At 39.4% G+C, this 23,711-nt stretch overlaps 4 protein-coding genes across 6 annotated transcripts; 2 read left to right on the top strand and 2 right to left on the bottom strand.

Annotated features, from left to right (window-relative positions):
- The first annotated feature begins 320 nt into the window (after window positions 1-320).
- On the top strand, window positions 321-5,478 carry LOC121758669 (phosphatase Herzog-like). Its single transcript, XM_042154048.1, has 7 exons — window positions 321-456; window positions 1,195-1,400; window positions 1,777-1,955; window positions 2,194-2,278; window positions 2,464-2,994; window positions 3,169-3,506; window positions 3,681-5,478. Exons 1-7 carry the CDS (start codon window positions 377-379, stop codon window positions 3,837-3,839), a joined length of 1,578 nt encoding a protein of 525 aa, XP_042009982.1. The 5' UTR covers window positions 321-376; the 3' UTR covers window positions 3,840-5,478.
- A 617-nt stretch (window positions 5,479-6,095) lies between these two features.
- Window positions 6,096-7,813, top strand: LOC121758670 (cold-regulated 413 inner membrane protein 2, chloroplastic-like). The gene is made up of 6 exons (XM_042154049.1): window positions 6,096-6,334; window positions 6,417-6,518; window positions 6,764-6,859; window positions 6,972-7,036; window positions 7,325-7,394; window positions 7,476-7,813. Exons 1-6 carry the CDS (start codon window positions 6,168-6,170, stop codon window positions 7,639-7,641), a joined length of 666 nt encoding a protein of 221 aa, XP_042009983.1. The 5' UTR covers window positions 6,096-6,167; the 3' UTR covers window positions 7,642-7,813.
- Window positions 7,814-7,980: 167 nt separating this feature from the next.
- Window positions 7,981-9,852, bottom strand: LOC121758078 (PLASMODESMATA CALLOSE-BINDING PROTEIN 1-like). Its single transcript, XM_042153515.1, has 4 exons — window positions 9,558-9,852; window positions 8,787-9,392; window positions 8,563-8,698; window positions 7,981-8,478 (listed from the first exon to the last, which is right to left on the bottom strand). Exons 1-4 carry the CDS (start codon window positions 9,628-9,630, stop codon window positions 8,313-8,315), a joined length of 981 nt encoding a protein of 326 aa, XP_042009449.1. The 5' UTR covers window positions 9,631-9,852; the 3' UTR covers window positions 7,981-8,312.
- A 259-nt stretch (window positions 9,853-10,111) lies between these two features.
- On the bottom strand, window positions 10,112-22,014 carry LOC121757076 (carboxyl-terminal-processing peptidase 1, chloroplastic-like). 3 transcript variants are annotated; one of them, XM_042152563.1, is made up of 12 exons: window positions 21,552-22,014; window positions 21,335-21,454; window positions 20,422-20,559; window positions 19,721-19,825; window positions 19,471-19,639; window positions 19,227-19,303; window positions 13,544-13,588; window positions 12,832-12,915; window positions 11,933-11,971; window positions 11,792-11,854; window positions 10,745-10,874; window positions 10,112-10,654 (listed from the first exon to the last, which is right to left on the bottom strand). In XM_042152563.1, exons 1-12 carry the CDS (start codon window positions 21,963-21,965, stop codon window positions 10,599-10,601), a joined length of 1,440 nt encoding a protein of 479 aa, XP_042008497.1. In that variant the 5' UTR covers window positions 21,966-22,014; the 3' UTR covers window positions 10,112-10,598. The 3 variants fall into 3 exon arrangements, with proteins under 3 accessions (XP_042008497.1, XP_042008496.1, XP_042008498.1); XM_042152562.1 differs by having other exon boundaries at window positions 21,335-21,457; window positions 21,552-22,008; XM_042152564.1 differs by lacking the exon at window positions 21,552-22,014 and having other exon boundaries at window positions 20,422-20,603; window positions 21,335-21,457.
- Between the last annotated feature and the right edge of the window lie 1,697 nt (window positions 22,015-23,711).

The raw sequence follows: 23,711 nt of genomic DNA, 5'->3' as shown, positions 1-23,711 counted from the left end.
ACGCAGCCATTTTTCTCACGTCTCTCTCTCTCTTCCTCTCTTTCCGCGAAGCAGCACGTGTCTAAAATTTTCCATGGTGGATCCCCCGTATTACGTGGCGCTTTATTACTGGTCTAGCCGCACTCCCAGCTCTTCATCCCAGCCGTTCATTCGTAGACAAACTCATTCAAGCACGGGTTTGAATCTCCTGGAACCGAACTCTCCAACTTGTGCTTCACAATGTTGTACATTTAGATGGAAAAGGGCTAAGTTTGGAATTTTAAGTTCTAGAGTACACCTTTTTAAGCTGCTGTACAAAATGGGCCGAGAAGCGCGGATGTAGAGAATCCGGAAACGGGCAGACTTTACAGCCAACAGAGTATAAATATACGCACAGATGAGCGAAGTTTCTAGAGAGAGAAAGCGCGTCCCTTTAGAGAGACTGCGAGAGGGAGGGGAGGGGTTGGATTTCCACAGGTATGCATACGCTGAGCTGTGTCTCGCGTCCATACATCGTAACCGATTACCGTATTTACTGTTGTCATCGGTGATCGGAGGTTTATATCGAAGTTTGATTGGTTAATTGTGGTGAATTACGGTGTGTGTAAACAATTAAACCGTGTTTGAAATTGTGGATTCTGGTTAGTCGTTATGTTTCCGCTTCTAGGGTTTTAGATTGTGTTATATGATCAGTTATTGAAGATTTAGCCCTATCCCTTTCTTGATGTTCTGTTGGTCAACTTAGAGTTTGTTGATGTAAACGGATTGCTCGAGTAAAGTTGACTCTCGATTTCGCCTTCAATAATTTTCTTTTTAATTTCTTTTTAGGGGCGAGGTTTTTGGAAAGGTTTTAATAGGTCAGGTTTATGATTCTGTTATAAATATTGCTCCATCGTCTCTTAATTTTTTCTTTAATGTTGTAGAAGTTGAGTTGTGAATTTAGTGATTCTTAGGCTCCTCAATTAGGTATTTTTAGATAATTCTTTCTTTCCCTTTGTATATACTTTCATGGGAAGACCAAGCCTTTGATCGCTAGTTTCCTTCGGTTGGTAGTTGTTTAGAATTTCCTTTGTTGAATTATGTGTTCCTCCTCTGTTGATTGGCTAGTAATAGAGTATGTGAATTGCGTGTTTTATGTATTTGTTTCTATGGTGACAGGCTTATTGTTTTGTGTTTGATTTTGATCTAATTATTTTATATGGCTTTCCTCAACAGATGCTCTTGGCACAATATTCTGATAAGCATCCAACCTACAGTTCAAATGCCATCATTAAAAATGAAAACAACCAGAGGCTGTTTGAAGGAAAAGGCAAGTCTTCATGTGTGTCGAAAGTCCAGTGTGATCTCCAAGAGCCCTCTTTCTCGTGCCAGAATTCCTCAAGATGCAGAAGCTCTTATATGCACTCAAAGCAACCAGGATGGTAAGTGGCCTTTCTAGATTTACATATTAGGAATGTTTACCACTTTGAGAAAACGATATACACTTAGACCTCCAGCTGGTGCTTATTCATTTGCACTGTTATGTTTTGACGAGGATGAATCCCTCCTTAAAGGATCATATCCTTATCAAATAAGCAATATTTGATCTGGGCTAAATGCTAAAGTGACGTTGATTAATTTAATGGAGAAAGCTTCCCTCTCTTTTCTTTTGGTTTGAAAACTGTATGCACAAGATTTGGTCTGTGTCAACGTATTAAGATATTCCCCTTTTTTTCTTTTTATTGAATCTGGTGCTGTATATCTTTCTGCAAGTTGCTATTTTCTCGTTTGTGCTAATGTATATTTATTCCTTTTCAGTTCATGATGCAATACATGCACATGATCTTGGAAGGGATGAGGCCATCCAAGATCTTGGAGGGAATGAGGCCAACCAAGAAGCTAGAAAGGATGATTTCAACCACGATAAGTTGTCTATTGGAGACGAAGTTCTCCAGAAACAGTTGTCAGCTTTCACAGATTCAGCTACTGGAAATACAGTAAGAACCATCATTTGTTCTACTAGCTGATCACATATATCCTTTCTGTAAGCATGTCTTTATGGTTATAACACTATTCAATTTTAAGCTGGTATCAGCAGATTTTGCTGTCCTACTTGTCTGATGGTCTATAAAGTTTTTTTTAATTACTTTTTGACTAAAATTCTCAGATTATATTCTCTAGATGCTAATGTATATTTATCTTGCACTTACTGATACTTACTTGGACAATTTTTAGGAACCTACATCATCCAAATGCACCTCAAACATGGAAACCATTTTTTCTCCTATCCTGGAGTCAATTGATTTATACAATAATGGAGGTATGCTACTGCACTCTACTTCTTATCTTTTGAGGGACACATTCACTTTACATTTTAAGATGTTCCCCCCCCCAAATAAAAAAGAAAGAAAAAAGAAAAAAGTGAACTTCAGTTTGATGTGTTTGAGCTTCGCAGTCGAGAAGTTCCTGTTTGCATTAACATTGACTGCTGGATTTCTTCTACAGGAAGTGATGATCTATATGTACCACAGTTGGATAGTGAAGACAGTGATGATTGCAGCAGAAGTTCATGTGAACACCAAGCATGCAATATATCAGATATCTACCTCTCTGACATGATTTTTTCAGGAGCACCCAGTGGAAACGATTCCCAATTTGATAACAGAGCAGATACAGATTTCTTACCTGATTATAAGTTTGATGAGTCTAGTTTACTTTGTGATCTGACAGAGGAATACATGGCATTGCCTTTCCTTGGGGAAAATTTAGATACTGGGCACGACTTTGATGGCAAACCGCCCCAACAAAACATCGATTCTGATAACTCCAGCTTGTACATGGCAATCCATCAATTGAAACCTTGCAGCCAGGATGCTCAACTAAATACTTACAGTGACCAAGATTATGATTGCTTTGACCCACAAATGTATATAAGAAGTCTTCCGGACCAGCCGGATGTGGCATTTACCTTGTTTCCAACCAGAGTGTCAAATGAGAAGCAAAGTAAACAGATTACTTTAGTACTTGACTTGGATGGTAAGTACATTATTATCCAGTTTGTTGGTTAGGATGCTTTAATTATAGAATCATCTGGTAGGTATAACTGCATAAGAATATTCTATTGAGTGACTTGAGTCATTAGATTGACTAATTTCTTAAAGCATCAAATGATTCAGTTAAGTAATGAGCATCTTAAATTGTTTTCCACAGAAACACTAGTCCACTCTACATTGGAGCACTGTGATGATGCGGACTTCACATTTTCTGTGTTCTTCAACATGAAAGAACATACCGTGTATGTTAGAGAGAGGCCCCATCTCCACACATTTCTTAGAAGAGTGGCTGATATGTTTGAAATCATAGTGTTCACTGCTAGTCAAAGCATTTATGCAAGCCAACTGTTAGATATCCTTGATCCTGAAGGCACGCTTATATCAAAACGAGCTTATCGGGAATCATGCATCTTTTCAGAGGGAAGTTACACAAAAGACTTGACGGTATTGGGTGTCGATCTTGCTAAAGTTGCAATTATTGATAATTCCCCTCAGGTAATGCTTAGTTATTTTACTCAACTATGTGCTGGTTCTATTTTCTTGTAACAGATGATGCTTGATCTCTGCACCTACTAGTTGTAGCTGCATCTTTAGTGGTATTAATATAGTAGTGTTGATTTAAAAATGCTGATTGTAATGTGGTAGCATTTTTCTTTTGATATATTTTAGGTCTTCAGGTTGCAAGTGAATAATGGTATTCCTATTAAGAGTTGGTTTGACGACCCATCAGATTGCGCGTTGATTTCAATGCTACCATTTTTGGAGTCGTTGGTTGATGCAGATGACGTACGACCCATCATTGCTAGGAAATTCGTTAACAAGGAATAATAGCTCCTTGTATGTCCTTATTAGCGCATTTATCATTCCATAGCCCCCTCATTCCTCTTTTTTCTTTCCTCAGTGAAAGTTTCTTTGTTTTCTGATGCTCCTGATTCCTTCCATGAGCCTTGCTATATACCCATCGCATTTTATATAATTCTCCATGTTGAGTGAGGTTATCATGATTTCTTTCGTTATCCTTATACTTGATTAGCTAATTCGTGGCAGAGGTCAGTTTAAGCGAGTTTTTTTAGTTGCTTTGTACATCTTAAGGTGCGTACATGGGTGTATATGAATTGTTTCTGAAATAAACTCGTTGTTCTGATTGAACTTTTTCTTGATCGACAGTTCCATAAGCTGATATTACTTGCCCCAAGTATGTCAAGTACACTTGATGATGAAGAATGGGTTTGTGTCTTATGTTCCTATTAATGAATGAACTAAAATTACCATTATAAGTTTATAATCCTAAATACTACTATTACGAAGTGCAGTTCCTTTTTGGTGTGATATGTGTGCCATTTTGAACAGTCTAATCAAACGTGTGAGCTTTTGCTTGTAGGGACCTCCCTTTTGGTAGTGCTCTGAAAGTCCCTTGGGATGGTAAACTAAAGATTTGTGCTATTATTTTACAAACGTGTGAGCTGTATCAGTTTTTTTAGGTGTTACTGAATAAGTATACAGTGGCATGCCTTGTTTCATCGTATGAATGACTTTTCTCTTTCCTCCTTCCCCCCTCTTTATTGCCAAGTATATACTGCTGGTTTTTAATGCATAATTAGAGCTGAATCAGTTTTCCATAGGTGTTACGGACTAAGTATACAGTGGCATGCTTTGTTTCATCGTATGAATGACTTTTCTCTTTCCGCCTTTCCTCCTCTTTCTTGCCAAGTATATATTACCGGTTTTAAATGCATAGTTAGAGCTGGATCAATTTTTATAGGTGTTACTGAATAAGTATATAGTGGCATGCTCTGTTTCATCGTATGATCTTTTCTCCTCCCCCCATCTTTCTTGACAAGTATACTGCCGGTTTTAAATGCACAGTTGAGCTGTATCAGTTTTTTATAGGTTTTACTGAATAAGTATTTAGTGGCACGGTCTGTTTCATCGTATGAATGACTTTTCTCTCTCCTCCCTTTACCCCTCTTTCTTGCCAAGTATATATATACTACCGCACTGCTTTACTCCCCTCACTTACATCCTTGGTGTTTTATTGGTAAGTGGAGAATAGATGGTGAAGAAATCATACCAGATTATTAATGTCCCTAAATGATCTCCATATTTGATGCTATATTTGACTGTACACCACCTCTATCCATCTACCATTGACAGACGACTCATATTATTGTGAATAGACGGTGAGAATAAAATACACGATGCATTTGTATGATTGAATTTACATAGGTGAATGCTTAGAATTAATATCTCTGTCGGGGTGCTCTTTTATTGTTTGGAATGCCTTGCTGCAGGTCCGTTTGCAGATACTATATTCTGTTGGCAGACTGACTATTGGAATGAGTTTAGATGATTATTGGTGTTTGTTCTGTTTTTGTTTTGTTAGAATCTTTACCATACATGTCAATTGTATAACAATAAATGCCAATCTTTACCTGATTTTCTTCTACCTAGTCTGCAATTTAGTTTTGATTTTGTTTGTTTCCGTAACTAGCGTATGATATCATATTTATTGATCGAAGTTAGATCGAGGTCGATTTGTTTGCCTTTGTACTCCCATAAACAAAAAAATGTCAATGTTTCACTATAATATACTACTAATGTCTTGGATCATTAAAATGTTGCATTAAATACACTCAACTTGTTGTCGGATAAACAAAATCAAATAATTACCCAAAATGTAGCATCAAATATACTAACTTGTCATCAAGTATGCAAAATCAACCAAATGATATTATAAAATTAAGTGAATTCTTCAAACGGTGAAACAAAATCCAAACTGTATCTTATGACCCACATTGCCAAGTAAATAAGTGCGTCGTTTTGATTATCATGACAATATTTTGATCACCGAAAATTTCTAGCTACACATTTTATTTCCAAAACAATATTAAGTTGCGAAATGAGACATTTTCCAAATAAACGTCGAAACATTGAGATAATCATAACCTTGTTTTATTCTTTCCAATCTATAAATAAAATTATGAAAAGTAAGGCGATCAAAATTAGGTTGTAACTGCCGACATGAATAACCGTAGAAGGAGGACACGTGGCAGCCGAACTATAGAATAAAGATTTCCCACCAATCCTATTTTTTGTGATTTCTTTCGCTCCAAAAACACCTGCATTCGTATCTGTCCATCTCCTATTCGATTGAAAATGCTTCTGCTTTCTCTCTCTGCCTCCTCTATCTCCAACAACAATGCCTCCCGCATCATTTCCCCCAAATCTCATCAAATCAGAGCTCTTTGCCGTGTTTCCCCGAAGCTGCAGCAGCAACTTAAACACCAACAACCGCTCACTCGTCTCTGCTACAATCCACTCCGGTAGTTCGGATTCGATTTTTAGATTTTTCTTCGTTGATTTCTCGACTACTTATTTCTTACTGAGACTGTATCTGAACTGCAGAGCGTCGGTGATGGCGAAGAGAGGTCGTCGATTTGGTGCGGTTTGTTACTCTTCGCCGCTTTCTCCCGCGAATCTCCAGTGGATCTCTGCTGTTTCTACTGCGTAAGTTGTTGTAGTTGTTGTTTATTGCCTTGATTTTGCTGTTTAATGAAAATTGAAATGTGTATATCGTTCTGTGAGTCGCCACTTAATCTCAGAGAAAGGATTTTTAACGGAATCATGTTTCATGTTGTTTTTCCTGCCAATTTGGATTGAATTTGACATTCGCTTCATATTCCGAACCATAGAAAAGCACTTTTTGAATGTTCGGCGTTGAAGATTCTAAACTACTGGATTTCTTTTTTCAGAATACTGATGATAGTTAAGGGGACAGCTATCCACAAATCCTTTCTTGTGCCTTTCTTTGTGCTCCAAGCACCCGGAAGCATCGTCTCATGGATGAAGTATGTTGAACTAGTCCGTCTTGCATCACCTTGTGATTGAGTCACGCCTTCTCCCTTTAATTTGCTTATTGATCTTATATCTCAAGTGGTGTAACACAAACCATTTTTTCAGGGGTGAGTATGGCATGTGGACTGCTTTCTTGGCCCTTCTCGTTCGCCTGTTCTTCCATATCCCCAGTAGGTTCCCTTTCTCTGTGGTTATCTATGTGCATAATCCAGTGAAAATCTTAGGGCCTTCCGCAGAAAGGATACTCCTCCTTTTTGTCTGCAAACTTGGTGTCTTGGCTGCACTAATAATGTCTTCTTAGATCATGAATCCTGTTTGTGGAAAAAAGTCCAACTTCCAAAAGTTTCTTATCCCTGCTTATGAGTTATGATTGGTGTCTTTGTAATGCTGCATTCTTTGAATCTACAAGGGCACCAGCGATTCAAGTTACATTTTATCTATTCTTTCATTGTTTGCAGGGGAGTTGGAGCTGCCATTTATAACACTTCTGTTGGTGATTGTTGCTCCCTACCAAATTATGAGACTAAGGTTTGTAAAACCATTGCATACTGTGTACATGCCATTTAGTTACTGAAAAAATGATTTGTCTATATGCACTGATCACTGCAGAGGAACCCAAGAAGGTCTTATTCTTTCATTGATAATAGCAGCTTATCTGGCGTTCCTGCATTTTTCTAGAGCTGGCAGCTTGGCAAAATCTTTCAATCAAGATTCAATCCTTGCTACCATGGCTACCATCTGTATTGTCCTTGTGCCGTGTTTGCTCTTAATCTAGTTTTAAGAAATAGCCCCGTTGGCATGTAAAATGATAATTTGTTAGTTGTTACCAACAGATTAGATCATATTCTGCTGTTAGTAAAACTGAATATTTTAAAGGTGCATCTGTACAGTTACTTTCTTTGTTGTGCTGTTCTGAAATCAATGGTATTTAGCTATTTTACTTGTTACACAACTGTAATAATTCTGTTGCCAGCTTTCCCTTTTTTTGCTTGTTTGCTTTTTCGTTTTCTGTTGCATGGGCTGTCTGCTAACTGGTTATTACAACTAGGTTTCTCAGGATAAAACATGATGATTTTTTAAAATTCGTATTGCCAGAGAATAGTAAACAGAGATATTGATGAATATATTATTAATCCTCACTGGTCATCCATAGGATCTGAATATATTACACATGGTTTCACTAAAACTAGCCTAGAGCATGTATTCTTGTATAGAAATGTTATTAACTGTAGAATATAGTTATCTATCTAGGACTCAGAGCAGCATGGTTTCTACTCCCTCTTTTCTTCCTACACTATCTGAGAGCATAGAACTAATAACCATGTGGCTAAGACCTTGAGATTTGTAATGTAACCCCCCTCCGCCCCAAAATTTTGCATATCTTTGAAGCTTCCAAGCGATTGCCATCTCATATGGGAGATGGTAACCAATTTGATCTCAGCTTGTCTAGAAATGGTTGGCTACTGTGACTGATAACATGAGACAGTTCATGGTGATGAACAGTACTAGATTGGCAGATATGGTTCCTGCTGGACTGGGGGTTCCCGTCGGTTCAGACCCATAATCGTTGCCTGTTGAGTCAAAACCACCATTTCCTCCTGTCGTAGTAGTGCTGCATTGGAATATACATGTATATATATCTCAGTAATTTGCCTTTAGTGAGAAATCAGTTCATGGACATAGATAAAAACTCTACCTGGGTGGTGTCATTGGAACTGTTGGCGTCATTGGAACTGTTGGTGTCATAGGAATTATAGGGGTCATCATGGTTGGTGGTGTTTGTGGTGTTGTCGGAGTGCTGGACGAAGATGCAAATTTGCAGCTTCCATGACCTGGATCACCAGCATGACCAACAAATGAATAAGGTAATGTGTTATTAACATTTGAATCTTATAAACATGCAGTTTCTGTGTATCTTACTTGGGTCAGTATTTGTGAGCTGTGCTGCTCCTCCAAAAACACAGCTGGTAGGAGCTGGGTTTTTCTGGTAGTAGTTGTTGAAGGCGTAGGAGGCGTGGTCGTGAACTGTGTTCGGCTCATAGCAACTCCCGCCCTGTTGAAGTGCTGAACAATCTGTTCCACCATAGCCACAGGCATAGTCCAGCGCCACCTGTAGAGCAGTCTGGGAAGCAGAGGGACTGGCAATGCACCACGAGCCTCCTCCTGACATTGTCGGCGTTGGTCCAGTCGGAGTGGTTGGCATCGGTCCGGTTGGAGCAGTCGGGGTGGGTCCTGCTGGAAAAGTTGGGGTCGGCCCTGTTGGAACAGTTGGAGTTGGTCCTGCCGGAAAAGTCGGGGTCGGTCCCGTCGGAGTGGTCGGAATCGGACCGATTCCTCCGCCGGTGAATGGCGGTGATGGGCCGTTCGGGTTTACAATTGGAGTCGTGCCGGGTGTTGTGGGATTCACGATAGGAATATCCCCTTGGCTGTTGTCTCTCTCTGTGGCTACCGTGAGAGGTGAAAAGAAGGATTCGTCTTCTTGGTAGTCTAGGTTTCTTCCTTCTTGGTTTTCTGTAATGCTTGCATCTGAAGCAAAAAAAAAAAACAGAAAGGCTGCATTTAGATTTAGTTGTTTCGGTTTCTTGATTTCTTGATGATTCATGCCACCCTCTTTTTTTGCAGTATATAGCATGATTTCTTGATTTATGCATTGTTACTACAAGTGATGAAAACTAAAGAAATGAAAATCACCTGAGATGACAAAAACAAAGAGGAGAAGGAACAGGGCATTGGCAAGTGTTCTTGTCTTCATGAATCTTGCCATGGTGTAGGTTTCTTCTTCTCTTTTGCAGGGATGGATCTGTTTTGTTGAGCAAGAGGGTTGTTGTGAACCTCTGCCTCAAGCTTATATAAAAAAGGCATGAAGAATCAGAGGTTTCTTGCATAGAAGAGAGAAAAGGAGAGCTTTGTGTTGGGGAATAAAGAAAACTTAAGGGAGGAGGCATTGGTTTGTTGGAAGCTTCAAGCAAGAGGAAGTGCTCCTCAGCAGCAAAAAAAAAGTTGCATGGAGAGGGAAAAAGGTTAAAAGTGTTGGGATCACTAAAATCCTCTCTCTCAACTGTTAAAACTTACATAGTATACTAAATAAAGATAAAGGTGGGGAAACAACATAGATATTATTCTGAGAATCACATCTCATGTTGTCTGAAAAGGCCTCAACTGTCAGTGTGAGAGATGCTATTTTGTCTTGAACCTGACACGTGTCTTTATGCTAATTGTCATTTGATGTTAATCTAAACAATTAGTTAACAGCTTAACCACAATTACTTTTGCAATGTGGAATTTTATAACAGTACAAGACTATAATCACAAGTACATGAAAATTAGTGATTAAGAGAATAATGCAAATAAAGTAGTAGTTCACTGATGATGGGGTATTTAGTAACAGATACTGTACATATTCAAGAACAAAATCCCTCACTCAACCATAAGGTTCTTCAACTGGTTGAGAAATTAGTTATATACAGTATCCTGTCACTGTGGTATAGGTATTTAACAAAACCAAAAAACCAGGCAAAAATGAGCAGCCAGTAATCTTGATATTCGCCACCGCAGCTCAAGAAATCAAGAGCGGGAATGTGCATCAGCCACGAGGGTTGGACAGCATCCAGATATAGGATGACGATGAATTGTCCCTCTTTACCCGAAGACCAATCACCAAAAGAATTACAATCTCTCCATGAGCTGAAGTGGTGGATATGAGAGAGCTGGATAAAGAATATAACATCCATTTCATCCTTCTTGTGGTTTGTGGCAAGAAGACAGGTATCTGGTGACTTCATTCCAAGCTGCACCAGGACATCGATTCAGATTCAAGCCATTCGCCATTTATTTCCACAAATAAAAAATAAAAACAATCCAAAGTCCGTCTGTCTAACCAGGGAAGTTGCGAAAATCAGGATCAACTCCATTGCCATTAATGTCCATATGATTTGGTGTGACGTACTTCCCAATGGTTACCACCACGCCAGACCCATCGTTGAGCTCAAAAACAGATTGGATCAAGCCCTGCAAAAAGTCAGGGGCATATTAGTACATATAGCAAGAAAACTCCCTGATCTCCCACAGTGAGGGATTAGGGGACTTGGAAAACAATATGCATATTGGTCAGAGAGAGTTAATTATTTGATAGCCAACACCCTAAAAGATATCTTGGACTTGCAATGAAATTCTAGATTTTTAAAAAGGCCATTATGAGGGTGTGACGATAACCAAGGCTAACGAAGATTCTATCTCAAAATACAAGAAATAACCTATACCAGACAAATAAGGAAAAATGAAGCTTTACAAATTTGTATACTGCGGTGAAGGCATGGGAAAATTGACCCTCCTCTCTTGTTGCTTCTCAATCAACATAAACAACATATTCGTCAGCCCTGGCCTATGATGTTAAGGTTCCTTCCAAACAACCAGCATCTTCACTAATGTGGCAGCTAAGATAGCCTATTAATTTGACTAAAAAGCTCAGCTCAGCACGTGCTTCTCATGTTTTCTTGTTGGAAGCACCATAAAACAGCATGAATCACATGTAAATGGTGAGTATTGCCAGGTTTGGAGATTCATGTGATTCCCAATGGTAAATGACTACCATTCTAGATGTATGACCAGATGTCAAGCCTCTTTATATAGACGGAATATCCTAAGCATGCTTAATAAATACTTTGTGAAGAAAAGGGAGTCAAGGGACACGCTTATCACTCATGCATCATAACACGAAATGCTTCATTAGTAGTATCTCTTAAAAGATTGCAACCAACTCAAAAGTTTATTCCTTTATTCCTCATAGATTCTTTAATTATGTACTGGAAGTTGATAGATACTATCTAACTCAGCAAGCAAACATTAGAACCAAAATTTTTGCATAACCTAAAAGTACACATATTCCAAAATAATCTATACAAGAAACAAAATATTTGGAATCTGACCTTTCCATATGTCCTTTCACCCACAAGCACAGCTTTACAGTTATCATGAAGCGCAGTGGCAACCTGTAAGACCAATCACGTCATCATAAGATATTAATACAACAGTTCTTTATAAATCACAGACATAATCTGAATCCTCACAATTTCACTTGCACTGGCAGTATTTTTGTTCACCAAGACCTGCAGAAAGAGTATACATGAGAAAAAAAATGTAACATTTCATAAAGTCAAATAGAAAAAAACCATAAATGTTGGTATACTGCACCCAGCATGAACATATTAATATCATTTACAATTTAGAACTGTGTCAAATGTCCAAGAAGCCCCAGTGAGAAAATTGACTATTATCTTTATTTATGCAATCATCATGAAGCTGTGTCCACAATGCATGAGACTTAGCCTTGAAATTTATGTTGTTAGGGTAGGTATAAAGTCCGCATGAAGAACTGGGTTTGGGGTCAGTTTCAAAGAAAATAACCTTGACAACAGCATACCAAATTAGTGAGTAGTTAAATGCAGCCTAAATTCATAGCATTCGGAAAGAAGATATGAAAACAGGCTGTATAGTGGAACTTTCCAGCTTATCAGAACTTATACATGAACTTAGTGACACTTCTACATCTAGAGTTTCCCTGTCTTTCAACATTGACAACCATCAGTCAACCACAAAAGTGAGTGGAGTAGAATAATTTGACACCACCAAAATTTTTAAACCCTAAACCCTCAAGTAATATCCCACAAATGATTTTCCATAATAATGAAGAATACCTACATGATATGGCTGAATACAGAGATATACAAACAATTAACCTTGAAATTCACATAATTAAGGATAATGCGATCAGAGAATGATAGAAATTAAACATGTTATGGCAATGCTAAGATCCTCACATAGTTCCTATACCATCTACAAGAAGAAATCCAATCAAAACCTACGTGCTACTATCTACGAGAAAAAATTGAATGTCACAGGATGGATGGACAAAATTTATAGTATATTTTAAGTCGGATATGCATGAATCATCTGAAGTTGTTCTTACAATAACAGGTGCACTAAATAAAGGCGAACTTTCAGCGACAATATTCTTCACGGATAGTGGATCCCTACCAACTGTGTAAGTCACCTGCACAAGAAGACGACAATGTGATCATCTAAATAGTCAAACAAACATATAATGAGAATATAGAAACCGAGAATAGTGCTGTATTTTCCCCCGTCATAAACTATCTTACTTTCTATGAATCTAGGAGCAAGGTACTCCCACAACAGATATGCTACATGATAATATGACATTGACCTAGGTCTTTCCAGTGTATCTGATCTCTCTCTAGGCGCACCAAACCCACCCAAAATGTACAACGGCCAGAAAAAGAAAACGAGAGGTAGAGAGAAAGGAAGAGAAAACCGATATAGAGTACTCAAACAGAACACCTAACATGTAAAAGCTGCAACAAAAAAGGATCTGCAGGCAATTCATACAATAATACTCCCCATCCAGATTCTCTTATTGTAGTTAGAGAAGAGACAGGATAAAGAATGCTCAAACAGAACACCTGACATTGAAAAAGCCATAATACACACTAATCATACAGTAATACTTATACTCCCCACCCAGATTGTCTGATTTAGTGAAGACAAGTTCCAACTGAATGCTTAAGAAAAATTCATTGGACCTGTGATTCACCATAAGAAAATGAAGAGGAAAAACAACTACTGACTAACGAGATACAAAACTGGCTAGAATGACTTACTGTTTGTCCTTTGTCAAGGAAAAGTTTTGCAATTTCAATGCCAGCCTGCACCATTTAAGCATTGGTTAGAGAGTTGAGTAAACTAGAACATACTCCCTCTCCCCCCCGATAGCATAGCACAATTACTATATTTAGAGCCCCAAAAAGTATAGCACTTTTCCTATAGAGCATGGCCCCGCACTCAAAATTTGTAATAATGGAGTGCTCATTTCAGTTGGAAGAAGAAGAGAAGAAGAAGGAAGCTCGGCTTTGAGCTCGGCTTTGAGTTCGGCTTTGAGCCGAGAAGACAGTTGGTCTTGAGCCGAGAAGCAAAGGAGTTCGGTTTGTGTACCGAGAAAGGAGTTCGGTTTGTGAACCGAGAAGGGAGCTCGGTTGTGAGCCGAAGAGAGTGCTCGGTTGTGAGCCGAAAAGAAAGTTCGGTCTTGAGTCAAGAATAGAGTTCGTCTTGAGCCGAAAAAGAAGAAGCAACAGTTCGGTCTTGAACCGAGAAGGAAGTTCGGCCTAGAGAAACTAGCCGTTGTTGCAGCAGTTAGTTAGCCGAGATGTAGCAGTTATTCTTCTTGCTTTCTTGATTCTTCTTGTAGTTAGTTAGTAGCAGTTGCTACTTGATTGTAGAGCTTTAAATAGCTCAAAACCATGTACGTAGTTAGTAGTGAAAATCAATAAAGAGTTTTCAAGTTTTCTCTCCAAGATTACCATCTTCGATACTCTAAGTGTGAGTGTGTGTTCTTCTGCATTGTGAGTTATCATACAACTGTGAGTGTGTGTGTGATTCACCTGAGTGTGTGAAAGTCTTGTGCGTATTGAATCCCAACAAGTGGCGCCGTCTGTGGGAAGGGGATATTGAAGCTGATTTGCAGAGGATCAAACGGTTTCAGAGATGGCAGCAAGGCTTGATGCAGAAAAGTTCACAGGCAAGAATGATTATAGCCTGTGGAAGATGAAGATGAAGGCGGTCTTGATTCAACAAGGCTTGGCCGCAGTTCTTGCAAATACAGAAGAGAAAGGAAAGGCTCCAATGCTTGATGATAAAGCTCAGGCAAGGATGGAGGAGATGCAGCTCAAGGCACATTCTGCAGTGATTCTGTGCCTTGGAGATAAGGTCTTGAGGGAAGTTCAAGAAGCCAAGACTGCGGTGGAGATCTTGAACAGGTTAGATGAAGTTTACCTGGCAAAATCTTTGGCTAACCGGCTGTATCTCAAGAAGAGGCTCTATGCCTATAGTTTTTCTGGTGAAAAATCTATCATAGAGCAGTTGGAGGAGTTCAATAAGATCATTGATGATCTGGGCTCTGTGGATGTTAAAATTTCAGATGAAGACAAGGCCATTCTTACATTGAATGCCTTGCCTAGCTCGTATGACCAGTTGAGTGATGCAATTATCTATGGCAGAGATAAGCCTATCACCTATGCAGAAGTCTACTCGGCCTTGATGGCTAAGGAACTCCAGAAGACTACCAGCAGAAGCTCTGCAAGCTCCAATGTTCAAGCAGCAGAGGCCTTGAATGTGAAGAAGTTCAAAAAGCAGAACTTCAAGAAAAAGTTTGAGGGCTCTAAACCCTCAAGTTCTGATGCTCAGAAGGAAACCAGAGCATGTTTTTGGTGCAAGAAACCAGGGCACTTGAAGAAGGACTGCCATGCCTGGAAGAGAAAACTAGCCTCTGAGGGCCACAACACTTCTGATTGTGTAGAGAGTACTGATCCCCCTGCTCAACTCATGAATGTAAGTGATAATGGGATCAGTCACAGGTGGATAATGGACTCAGGGTGCAGCTTCCATATGTGCCCCAACAAATCTTGGTTTCATGATCTTCAGGAAGCATCAGGGACTGTAGTTCTTGGAAATAACCATGTGTGTCAGATCAAAGGGATAGGGAAAGTGAAGCTAAGTTTGCAAGATGGCTCTATAAAGATCCTAACTGGGGTGAGGTATATTCCGGAAGTGAAAAGAAATCTCATCTCATTGGGAATGCTGGAGGAGAAAGGGTTCACCATATTGATGAGTCAGGGAAAGATGCTTGTGAAATCTGGGAATGCAGTGATGATGGAGGCTGACAGAGAGCACATTCTCTATTATCTGAAGGCTAAGGCCGTTGATGGAGAAAGCAATGCAGTGTCAGATGATTCCATAATGCTATGGCACAAGAGATTGGGCCATCCAGCAGAAGGAAGCTTGAAAGAACTCATCAAGAAGGGCCTGATCTCTGGAGATTTCAACAAGATGGACCCCTGTGAGCAGTGTATACTTGGAAAAGCAAAGAAGGCACCCTATCCTACAGGTATTCACTCTTCTACAGCCCCATTAGACTACATACATAGTGATCTCTGGGGCCCTTCACCTGTAAGCTCAATTGGTGGTGGGAAATACTACCTTGCTATTATTGATGACTACACTAGGAAACTGTGGGTGTATATACTGAAAGAAAAATCAGAGACATTCACAAAATTCAAGATATGGTGTAAAGAGGTGGAGCTAGAGAAGGGAAGGAGTGTCAAATGCCTAAGAACTGACAATGGCTTGGAATTCCTGTCTACTGAGTTTGATCTGTTTTGCAAAGAGAAGGGTATGAAGAGGCACCGCACTGTTCCTGGTAACCCCCAGCAAAATGGTGTTGTGGAGAGGATGAATAGGACTATCCTAGAGAGAGTAAGGTGCTTGTTACTCAGTTCTGGTCTGAGCAACAGATTTTGGGGAGAGGCTGTGTATACAGCAGCCTATCTCATAAATAAGTGTCCATCTACTGCCCTTAAGTCTGAGACTCCTGATTACATGTGGTATGGAGCCCATAGTGACTACTCAAAATACAAGGTGTTTGGGTGTGCAGCCTATGCTCATGCTAGGCAAAGTAAGCTTGAGGCTAGGGCTCTAAAATGCATATTGCTGGGGTATCAGAGGGGTGTTAAGGGGTATAGGCTCTGGTGCATTGAGCCTGGTAGGCAGAAGGTGGTGGTGAGTAGGGATGTTGTGTTCTTGGAGGATCAGATGCCATACTTAAAAAGGAAGCTGGACTCCAATGAAGTTGAGAGTGATTTCCTCAAGGTGGAGCCAGTGGGACTTTGCCAAGGAGCAGGTGGAGCCTCTGACTCAGAAAGTGAGTCTGAACCAGAGGATGATGGTGCTCTAGCTCGAGGTAGAAAAATTGATGAGCCTACAGCAGATTCTGCCAGAGAGTACCAGATAGCAAGAGATAGAGGCAGAAGAAATACAAGACCACCTGAAAGGTTTTCTGATGTGGTCTACTATGCACTTTGTGCTGCTGAGGGCATTGATATTGCAGATCCTCTCACATATAAAGAAGCCATGAAGAGTAAAGACAGAGAAAGGTGGATTGAAGCCATGAATGAGGAAATGGAATCTTTACTCAAGAACAAAACATGGATTTTGGTGGATAAATCCAGACTGACTACAGATGGAAAAGAAAGGAGGCTGATCAGTTGTAAGTGGTTGTTTAAGAAAAAGATTGAGACCACTGATAAAGATAGAATCAGATTCAAGGCAAGGCTGGTGGCTAGGGGCTTCACACAGCAAGAAGGAATTGATTTCAATGAAGTATTTGCTCCAGTTGTTAAGCACACTTCGATTAGGATCTTGTTGGCAGTTGTGAACCAGCTAGACTGGGAGCTACAACAGCTTGATGTGAAGACAGCCTTCCTCAATGGGGATCTAGAGGAGACTATCTTTATGGAACAGCCAGAGGGCTATGTGAAGACTGGAGAAGAAGGCAAGGTGTGCCTGCTACAGAAAAGTCTTTATGGACTTAAGCAAAGTCCTAGACAGTGGAATAAGAAGTTTGATGCACAGATGAAGAAGATTGGCTTCTCCAAATCAGAATATGATGATTGTATTTACATCAAGAAGGCAGGCAGGACTCCCATTGCCTACCTATTACTCTATGTGGATGATATGCTACTTGCAGGCCCTTCTATGACAGAAATTCAGAAAGTTAAACAAGATCTGAAGTCGAGCTTTGAAATGAAGGATCTAGGAGAGTCAAGGAAGATCCTAGGCATACATATTCAGAGAGATAGAGGCTGCAAGAAGCTGTGGATGCTGCAAACTGATTATATTGACAAAGTTATGCAGAGATTCAGAATGGAGAATGCTAAACCTGCCTCAACACCCTTGTCCCAGAGTTTCAGATTATCAAAGGAACAAGCGCCTAAAACTAAGCAAGAGGCTGATGAGATGGAGGCTATCCCTTATGCTAGTGTTGTTGGGAGTATCATGTACACTATGATTTGTACAAGACCAGATCTTGCTCATGCTATCTCAGTGACTAGCAGATACATGGCAGACCCGGGGAAGGAGCATTGGAATGCTCTTAAATGGATATTGAGGTACATGAAGTCAACTAAGGACTGGGGGATTGTGTTCAATGGCTGGGAAGGTGGATCTGAGGAGGTTGTGCAGGGGTATTGTGATGCAGACTATGCTGCAAATCTGGACACCAGAAAGTCTCAAACAGGTTATTTGTTCACCATGTTTGGAACTGTGATCAGTTGGAAATCAGGTCTGCAGAGTGTAGTTGCTCTCTCAACTACAGAATCAGAGTATATAGCTCTCACTGCAGCTGTACAGGAGAGCTTTTGGATCCAGGGAGTAATTTCTGATTTTGGTTTTGACCAAGAAACAATGGTGATTCATTGTGACAGCAGCTCAGCTATATGCTTGGCTAAACATCCGGGTTTCCATGAAAGGAGCAAGCATATAGACATAAAGTTGCACTTTATTAGAGATGAGATTGAAAGGGGAAGGGTGAAGGTGGTTAAGATTAACACCTTGCACAATCCGGCAGATATGCTAACTAAATCTCTAAGTAGAGACAAGTTTGATCATTGCAAGAAGTTGATCAATGTTTGTGCGAGAACTGAGATGAGCCCTCAGGTGGAGAATTGTAATAATGGAGTGCTCATTTCAGTTGGAAGAAGAAGAGAAGAAGAAGGAAGCTCGGCTTTGAGCTCGGCTTTGAGTTCGGCTTTGAGCCGAGAAGACAGTTGGTCTTGAGCCGAGAAGCAAAGGAGTTCGGTTTGTGTACCGAGAAAGGAGTTCGGTTTGTGAACCGAGAAGGGAGCTCGGTTGTGAGCCGAAGAGAGTGCTCGGTTGTGAGCCGAAAAGAAAGTTCGGTCTTGAGTCAAGAATAGAGTTCGTCTTGAGCCGAAAAAGAAGAAGCAACAGTTCGGTCTTGAACCGAGAAGGAAGTTCGGCCTAGAGAAACTAGCCGTTGTTGCAGCAGTTAGTTAGCCGAGATGTAGCAGTTATTCTTCTTGCTTTCTTGATTCTTCTTGTAGTTAGTTAGTAGCAGTTGCTACTTGATTGTAGAGCTTTAAATAGCTCAAAACCATGTACGTAGTTAGTAGTGAAAATCAATAAAGAGTTTTCAAGTTTTCTCTCCAAGATTACCATCTTCGATACTCTAAGTGTGAGTGTGTGTTCTTCTGCATTGTGAGTTATCATACAACTGTGAGTGTGTGTGTGATTCACCTGAGTGTGTGAAAGTCTTGTGCGTATTGAATCCCAACAAAATTAATAATTCAACGCATGCTTCTTTTATCTCCCTCTACATATTAGCATTAATATATCTCAAGTTTGTCCTTATATTCAGAAACAAGCTTCACGGGGTGATATCTAGAATGAAGAATATGGATTAATAATGATGCATCTTTAACAGACAGATATATATACCTGCACTAGTCCACCAAGATTATCTCTAAGATCCAGGACAAAGTAAGAAGCACCCATGTCTTGAAGTCTTCTCATTGCTACAGAAAAAAAACAGATGCATGGTAAACTAAACCAAAGAAATTACTACTGATAACAAACCAATAATTCTAAGGTTTGTAAAGGATGAAATAACAGTACAACACCACTAATTTCTTACAAAAGCATAAGTTTTGAATGTGACAATGGCATCTGTACGAAAAACTACCTGTAACCAAATCTTTCCTGGCCAAAGCATTGAACTCTTTTAGGCGAACGTAACCAACAGTACTTTGCCCATTCTTAACCTGTTCCGGCCTGTAAAAAACTGGAGACTTGGCAACAGATTGCCTCTGCACCTTTACTGATTGTACAGGCCCACAGTGCCCATGCTTGACCTAAAAATAATTGTTGATCAAGCATTAGCAGGAGGAACACAAGTAAGACTGATGGATCGATGTTGTGTGCACTTGACTAACCGTGACATCAACAAATGTTTCACTGGGTCCTTGTAACATTGATGATGCTTCGAATGCTGATTTTCCTATCACATCCACTCCATTAATAGCCAGGAGTTCATCACCCTAATAGAAGTGGGGATAGGGAACAAATATATATAAAAACATACATGGAGCTTGAAACCAGAGAAAGATAATAATGATCGTTGTATGTCCACAAAGTAATCGTCTAACAACTATAATCCATACAATAATGTAAGATAAACTTCATCTTATTACTGGATAAGTCATAAGTATCAGTGAGGAAAAAATTAGGAGGGCGAAGAAGTTGATTTTGTGGTGATCCATACTTTTAACAATAACAGATAAGTCATGTTTTGGATTGCTCAAGGTGACTTCATAATATCATCATATTCAACTGATCTGCATCACGTTAGGAGGTAGCTTGAAAATTGGCATAATGAGAGGATCGATATAACATTTTACCCTCAAGTGGCAAAAAATTTAAATTCAGAAAATGAAAATAGAATACAGAAAATCCTATGGGAGCATATCGTATGCCTTTGATAGAAGTGATGACATAACGAGCATGTAAAAAATCTCCACGTGATAAAGATCAAATTTATCTAAGAAACAACCCTGTATATCTGAGTTCATGGTTTAAATGCAGATCAAAATTTCCAAACGGAAAAGCTAGTGTGCCATAGACTGAGCTCCCTTACCTGTTTAATCCCAGCAGTGTGGGCAGGGCCATCCAGAAGAAGTCCTAACACCCTCAATCTCACCTTTCCATTTTCATCTGGAATTTCCCTCAGGTTTATCCCAATTCCAGACATATCATACCTTGCCATCTTGGCGAACTTTTGTTCATGATGGAACCAACACAAGCCATGGAATAAGAAAACTGAAAATTGTTTAAGTTACAGCATATTGAAGTAAGTATAAAAAACAAATTCACAACAAAGATTTTTCTTTTTGAGCAATAAGTACACAACAATGTTCGGATATAAGAAACGAAGCCTTTGACAAAAAAGGGACCACCAAATATTTGATAACAAGATAGAAAATAGGTGGATAATTTAGTTAAATGAGTATAAATTATAATGAAGAAAAAGATAACTTGGCAAGTATTCAAATCTGAATGGAATATATATTCTGTAGTCCCTGTCCGACTGAGTCATGAAATGCTCATTCAAGCATGAATGATCTAATGTTTTCTAATTATTCCAATGGCATAATATAGTGAATGTTAGATGATCACTATCCTTGGGCCAGCAGACCTCAGACAACATACTTGACACATAAAAATGGTCACTGTTAGTACGGTCACTGAGAAATCAAAGTAAATAGAGGTTCAAAGTGCTGCTTCAAATATCTTGTGCCAACTTTTGAAGGCTAACTTTACTTGCAAATTCGGTCGAAAAACTACAAAGAAAATATAGAAATGTCATGCAAGAAAACAATTCATGAAGCATGCAAAGACCGCCATCCAAGAGATGCAGAGAAACAATTTCAGAAACAAGAAAACAGTCGTATGCAAATAAATTCAACATGTACAGACGCAGACACTCATAAAAGAAGAACATGAAGCATATTTTCCATTAGAAAGGGAATCAAAGATGAGAAAATTATCACATCAGTGGGAGGAAGAAAACGCGTGTAGGGGTCTCCCAAGCTAGCCAACATCCGTCTAATGATATCGTGCGCTCTTGATCGTGATTGAATCGAGCTGCCTAAAACATCCTCCTCCTTCTTCTTCTACATCACAACAAAATTAAACTCAATCAATCGCAACAACCCTCGTGCGAAAGTAGCATGATACGCTCTGCATAGACTCAACAGTAACACATACAAGCCACGAATCAGGAGACCATCGGTGCCGGCCAGTCTCGAGGAAACTATCGTTAACAATTTGCCACGCCTCTTCCACGATTTCCTCATTCGTCACCGCTTCCCCCGTCGATTTATCATCCACGTAATCATCGTATTCGCGGCAAATTAGCTCTTGCTGCGGAGGAACTGGTTCTAGAGCGGTTGAATGCGAAGGAGACGCGCAGAAAAGCCCTAGGGAGAGTGCTAGGGAGATCAGAGTAGAGCTAAATGCCTGCGAAATTAACGGAATCCTCTGCGAATAATCTGAATTGCTTATCGGGATGGAGTTACTGAGCGGAGGAATTACGAGTGCTAGCTTCGTCGTCGACGGCGGCGGCGGTGGTGGAGGGGAGAGTGGTGATAGTGAGGAGTTGCGGAGTAGAAGCCTCACCATCTCTCACTCTGTATTACTCTTTCTGCTGCTGTTTTATGCCGCTAAAAGAGATTGACTATCCACTACTGTTCTGCCGTTACAAAATCTACAGTGCTTTACAATTACAACTAAAGTCGGTTTCAAGGCCAAAATCTAACATGACAAGAAATTCTCTAAACTGTTTTAATCGGTTTTAACACATGTAACACTCTAACATGATTATATACAATTAAATTAAGGATAGTGATAAGTTTAACTCCCTAATTTCTTATCCTCGAGGAATCGTAGTGGACGCCATATCAACTTATCACATATAAACACTATTAATATATCCTTAGACTTCCATTGAATAATTTGGCTCTATAGTTTCAACTTTCAGATTTATGCATTGCTCTTAATCCGAGTTAACGAGACCTAAAAAATAAGCAATTACTTTATTATTTAGAACATCACAAAATTATCACATGATAAAATAAGTTTGATAGATGAATTTGATGGTCAATCTTGTCGATCCACATATTGCTTGCGTTTGTTGCAAAAATATTAAATTTTCTCTATGTCCTGAACTCTCATTATGGAAATACTGATAAAAGTTTTTATATTAGAGTAAGAACAGTCATCAGTGGGTTTAAATTCGAATCAAAATTTACCTGTTTTCTCCTAACACATCACTCAGCCGTGCGGTGTGCTAATGCACACCATTTGGTTGAGTTGTAGTGTTGTTTGGGATCGTCAAAGTTCACTCGGTTGCATGGTGTGTTATATGAGCCATACGATCGCCTAACATGCCCTTGATAGGTCGTGATATTTGATATGGGACACATATTGTTTCTTTAGAACCGCGCGATAGAGGTCTTATGCATTGTATGGGTTTTAACCTATACTCGACCGTGTAGTGTGCACCACTACATTTGTGGTTGAGTAACTTTTGAGAGCCTTAAATCTCCACGGATCATGCAACTTGTAATCCATTTGCACTGGTCCGTGTATCATGTGCATCCTTTTTTTGGCCTTTTTCTTGTTTTGAACTTTGTCATTTTTTCATATTTCCTTGAGTCACTATTTACCAAGATTAAACTAAACTACTACTAAAATAAGTCTATAAGATATTTAAGAAATAGTACACTACACATGAAAACATTACTCCACTTGTTATATTTTTATATATTTTATTTATTGATATATTAATACTTATATAAGTTTAAAAATAAAATAAATAATTGTAATTTGATCAAACGATAAGGGCACCCGCAACGCTGTGCCGTTGCGGTTCCTATGCCGTTCCGGCGGAACGGTTCCGCGGCGGCACGCGTTGCAGGCTCCGTTCCGTCGCCATTCCGTGCCCATGCCGTTCCTATGCCGTGTCGCGTTCCGTTCCGGAGGAACGCGGAACGAAACGTTCCGCCACGCGCCGAGGCGACGTGGCGGCCTCCCATTCGACGCGTGAAGCCCACTCGCTGCTCCGCGAGTGGGCTTCGTCCCGGTGACGCAATAATTCATTTTTTTTAAATTTGAATTTAGTAAAAAAAAATTTTTTTTTGCAACGGTAATGTGACCGTTTTTTTATAAATTGTGTACTTTTATTTTTTTAGGATTTTAATTGTGTGCTTTTTATTTTTTTACGTTTAAGTTGTAATTTTTTTAATGTTGTGTGTTTTTAATAAAGTGTGTTTGTTTTTTAATAAAGTGTGTTTGTTTTTTTTAATAAAGTGTGTTTTTTTAATTGAATTTAGTTGGAAATAAAAAAAATGAAATTGAATGAATAGT

This window comes from Salvia splendens, chromosome 12 (assembly GCF_004379255.2).
Source record: "Salvia splendens isolate huo1 chromosome 12, SspV2, whole genome shotgun sequence".
Classification (NCBI taxonomy): domain Eukaryota; kingdom Viridiplantae; phylum Streptophyta; class Magnoliopsida; order Lamiales; family Lamiaceae; genus Salvia; species Salvia splendens.
This window is presented reverse-complemented; position numbering and strand designations above follow the sequence as displayed.

Bases quoted from the DNA above. Each gene is read 5' to 3' on its own strand.
- LOC121758669 (XM_042154048.1), top strand. From the start codon at position 377: ATGAGCGAAGTTTCTAGAGAGAGAAAGCGCGTCCCTTTAGAGAGACTG. The intron at 1,956-2,193 runs GTAAGAACCATC...GACAATTTTTAG, and splicing joins ATTCAGCTACTGGAAATACA to GAACCTACATCATCCAAATG. The intron at 3,507-3,680 runs GTAATGCTTAGT...GATATATTTTAG, and splicing joins TTATTGATAATTCCCCTCAG to GTCTTCAGGTTGCAAGTGAA.
- LOC121758670 (XM_042154049.1), top strand. From the start codon at position 6,168: ATGCTTCTGCTTTCTCTCTCTGCCTCCTCTATCTCCAACAACAATGCC. The intron at 6,335-6,416 runs GTAGTTCGGATT...TCTGAACTGCAG, and splicing joins CTCTGCTACAATCCACTCCG to AGCGTCGGTGATGGCGAAGA. The intron at 6,860-6,971 runs GTATGTTGAACT...CCATTTTTTCAG, and splicing joins AGCATCGTCTCATGGATGAA to GGGTGAGTATGGCATGTGGA.
- LOC121758078 (XM_042153515.1), bottom strand. From the start codon at position 9,630: ATGGCAAGATTCATGAAGACAAGAACACTTGCCAATGCCCTGTTCCTT. The intron at 8,699-8,786 runs GTAAGATACACA...CTGGTGATCCAG, and splicing joins GCTCACAAATACTGACCCAA to GTCATGGAAGCTGCAAATTT. The intron at 8,479-8,562 runs GTAGAGTTTTTA...ATTCCAATGCAG, and splicing joins GTTCCAATGACACCACCCAG to CACTACTACGACAGGAGGAA.
- LOC121757076 (XM_042152562.1), bottom strand. From the start codon at position 21,965: ATGGTGAGGCTTCTACTCCGCAACTCCTCACTATCACCACTCTCCCCT. The intron at 19,304-19,470 runs GTAGTTTTTCGT...TTTTTTCTGTAG, and splicing joins CAGGAAAGATTTGGTTACAG to CAATGAGAAGACTTCAAGAC. The intron at 12,916-13,543 runs GTAAGTCATTCT...CTTCTTGTGCAG, and splicing joins TCCTTGACAAAGGACAAACA to GTGACTTACACAGTTGGTAG.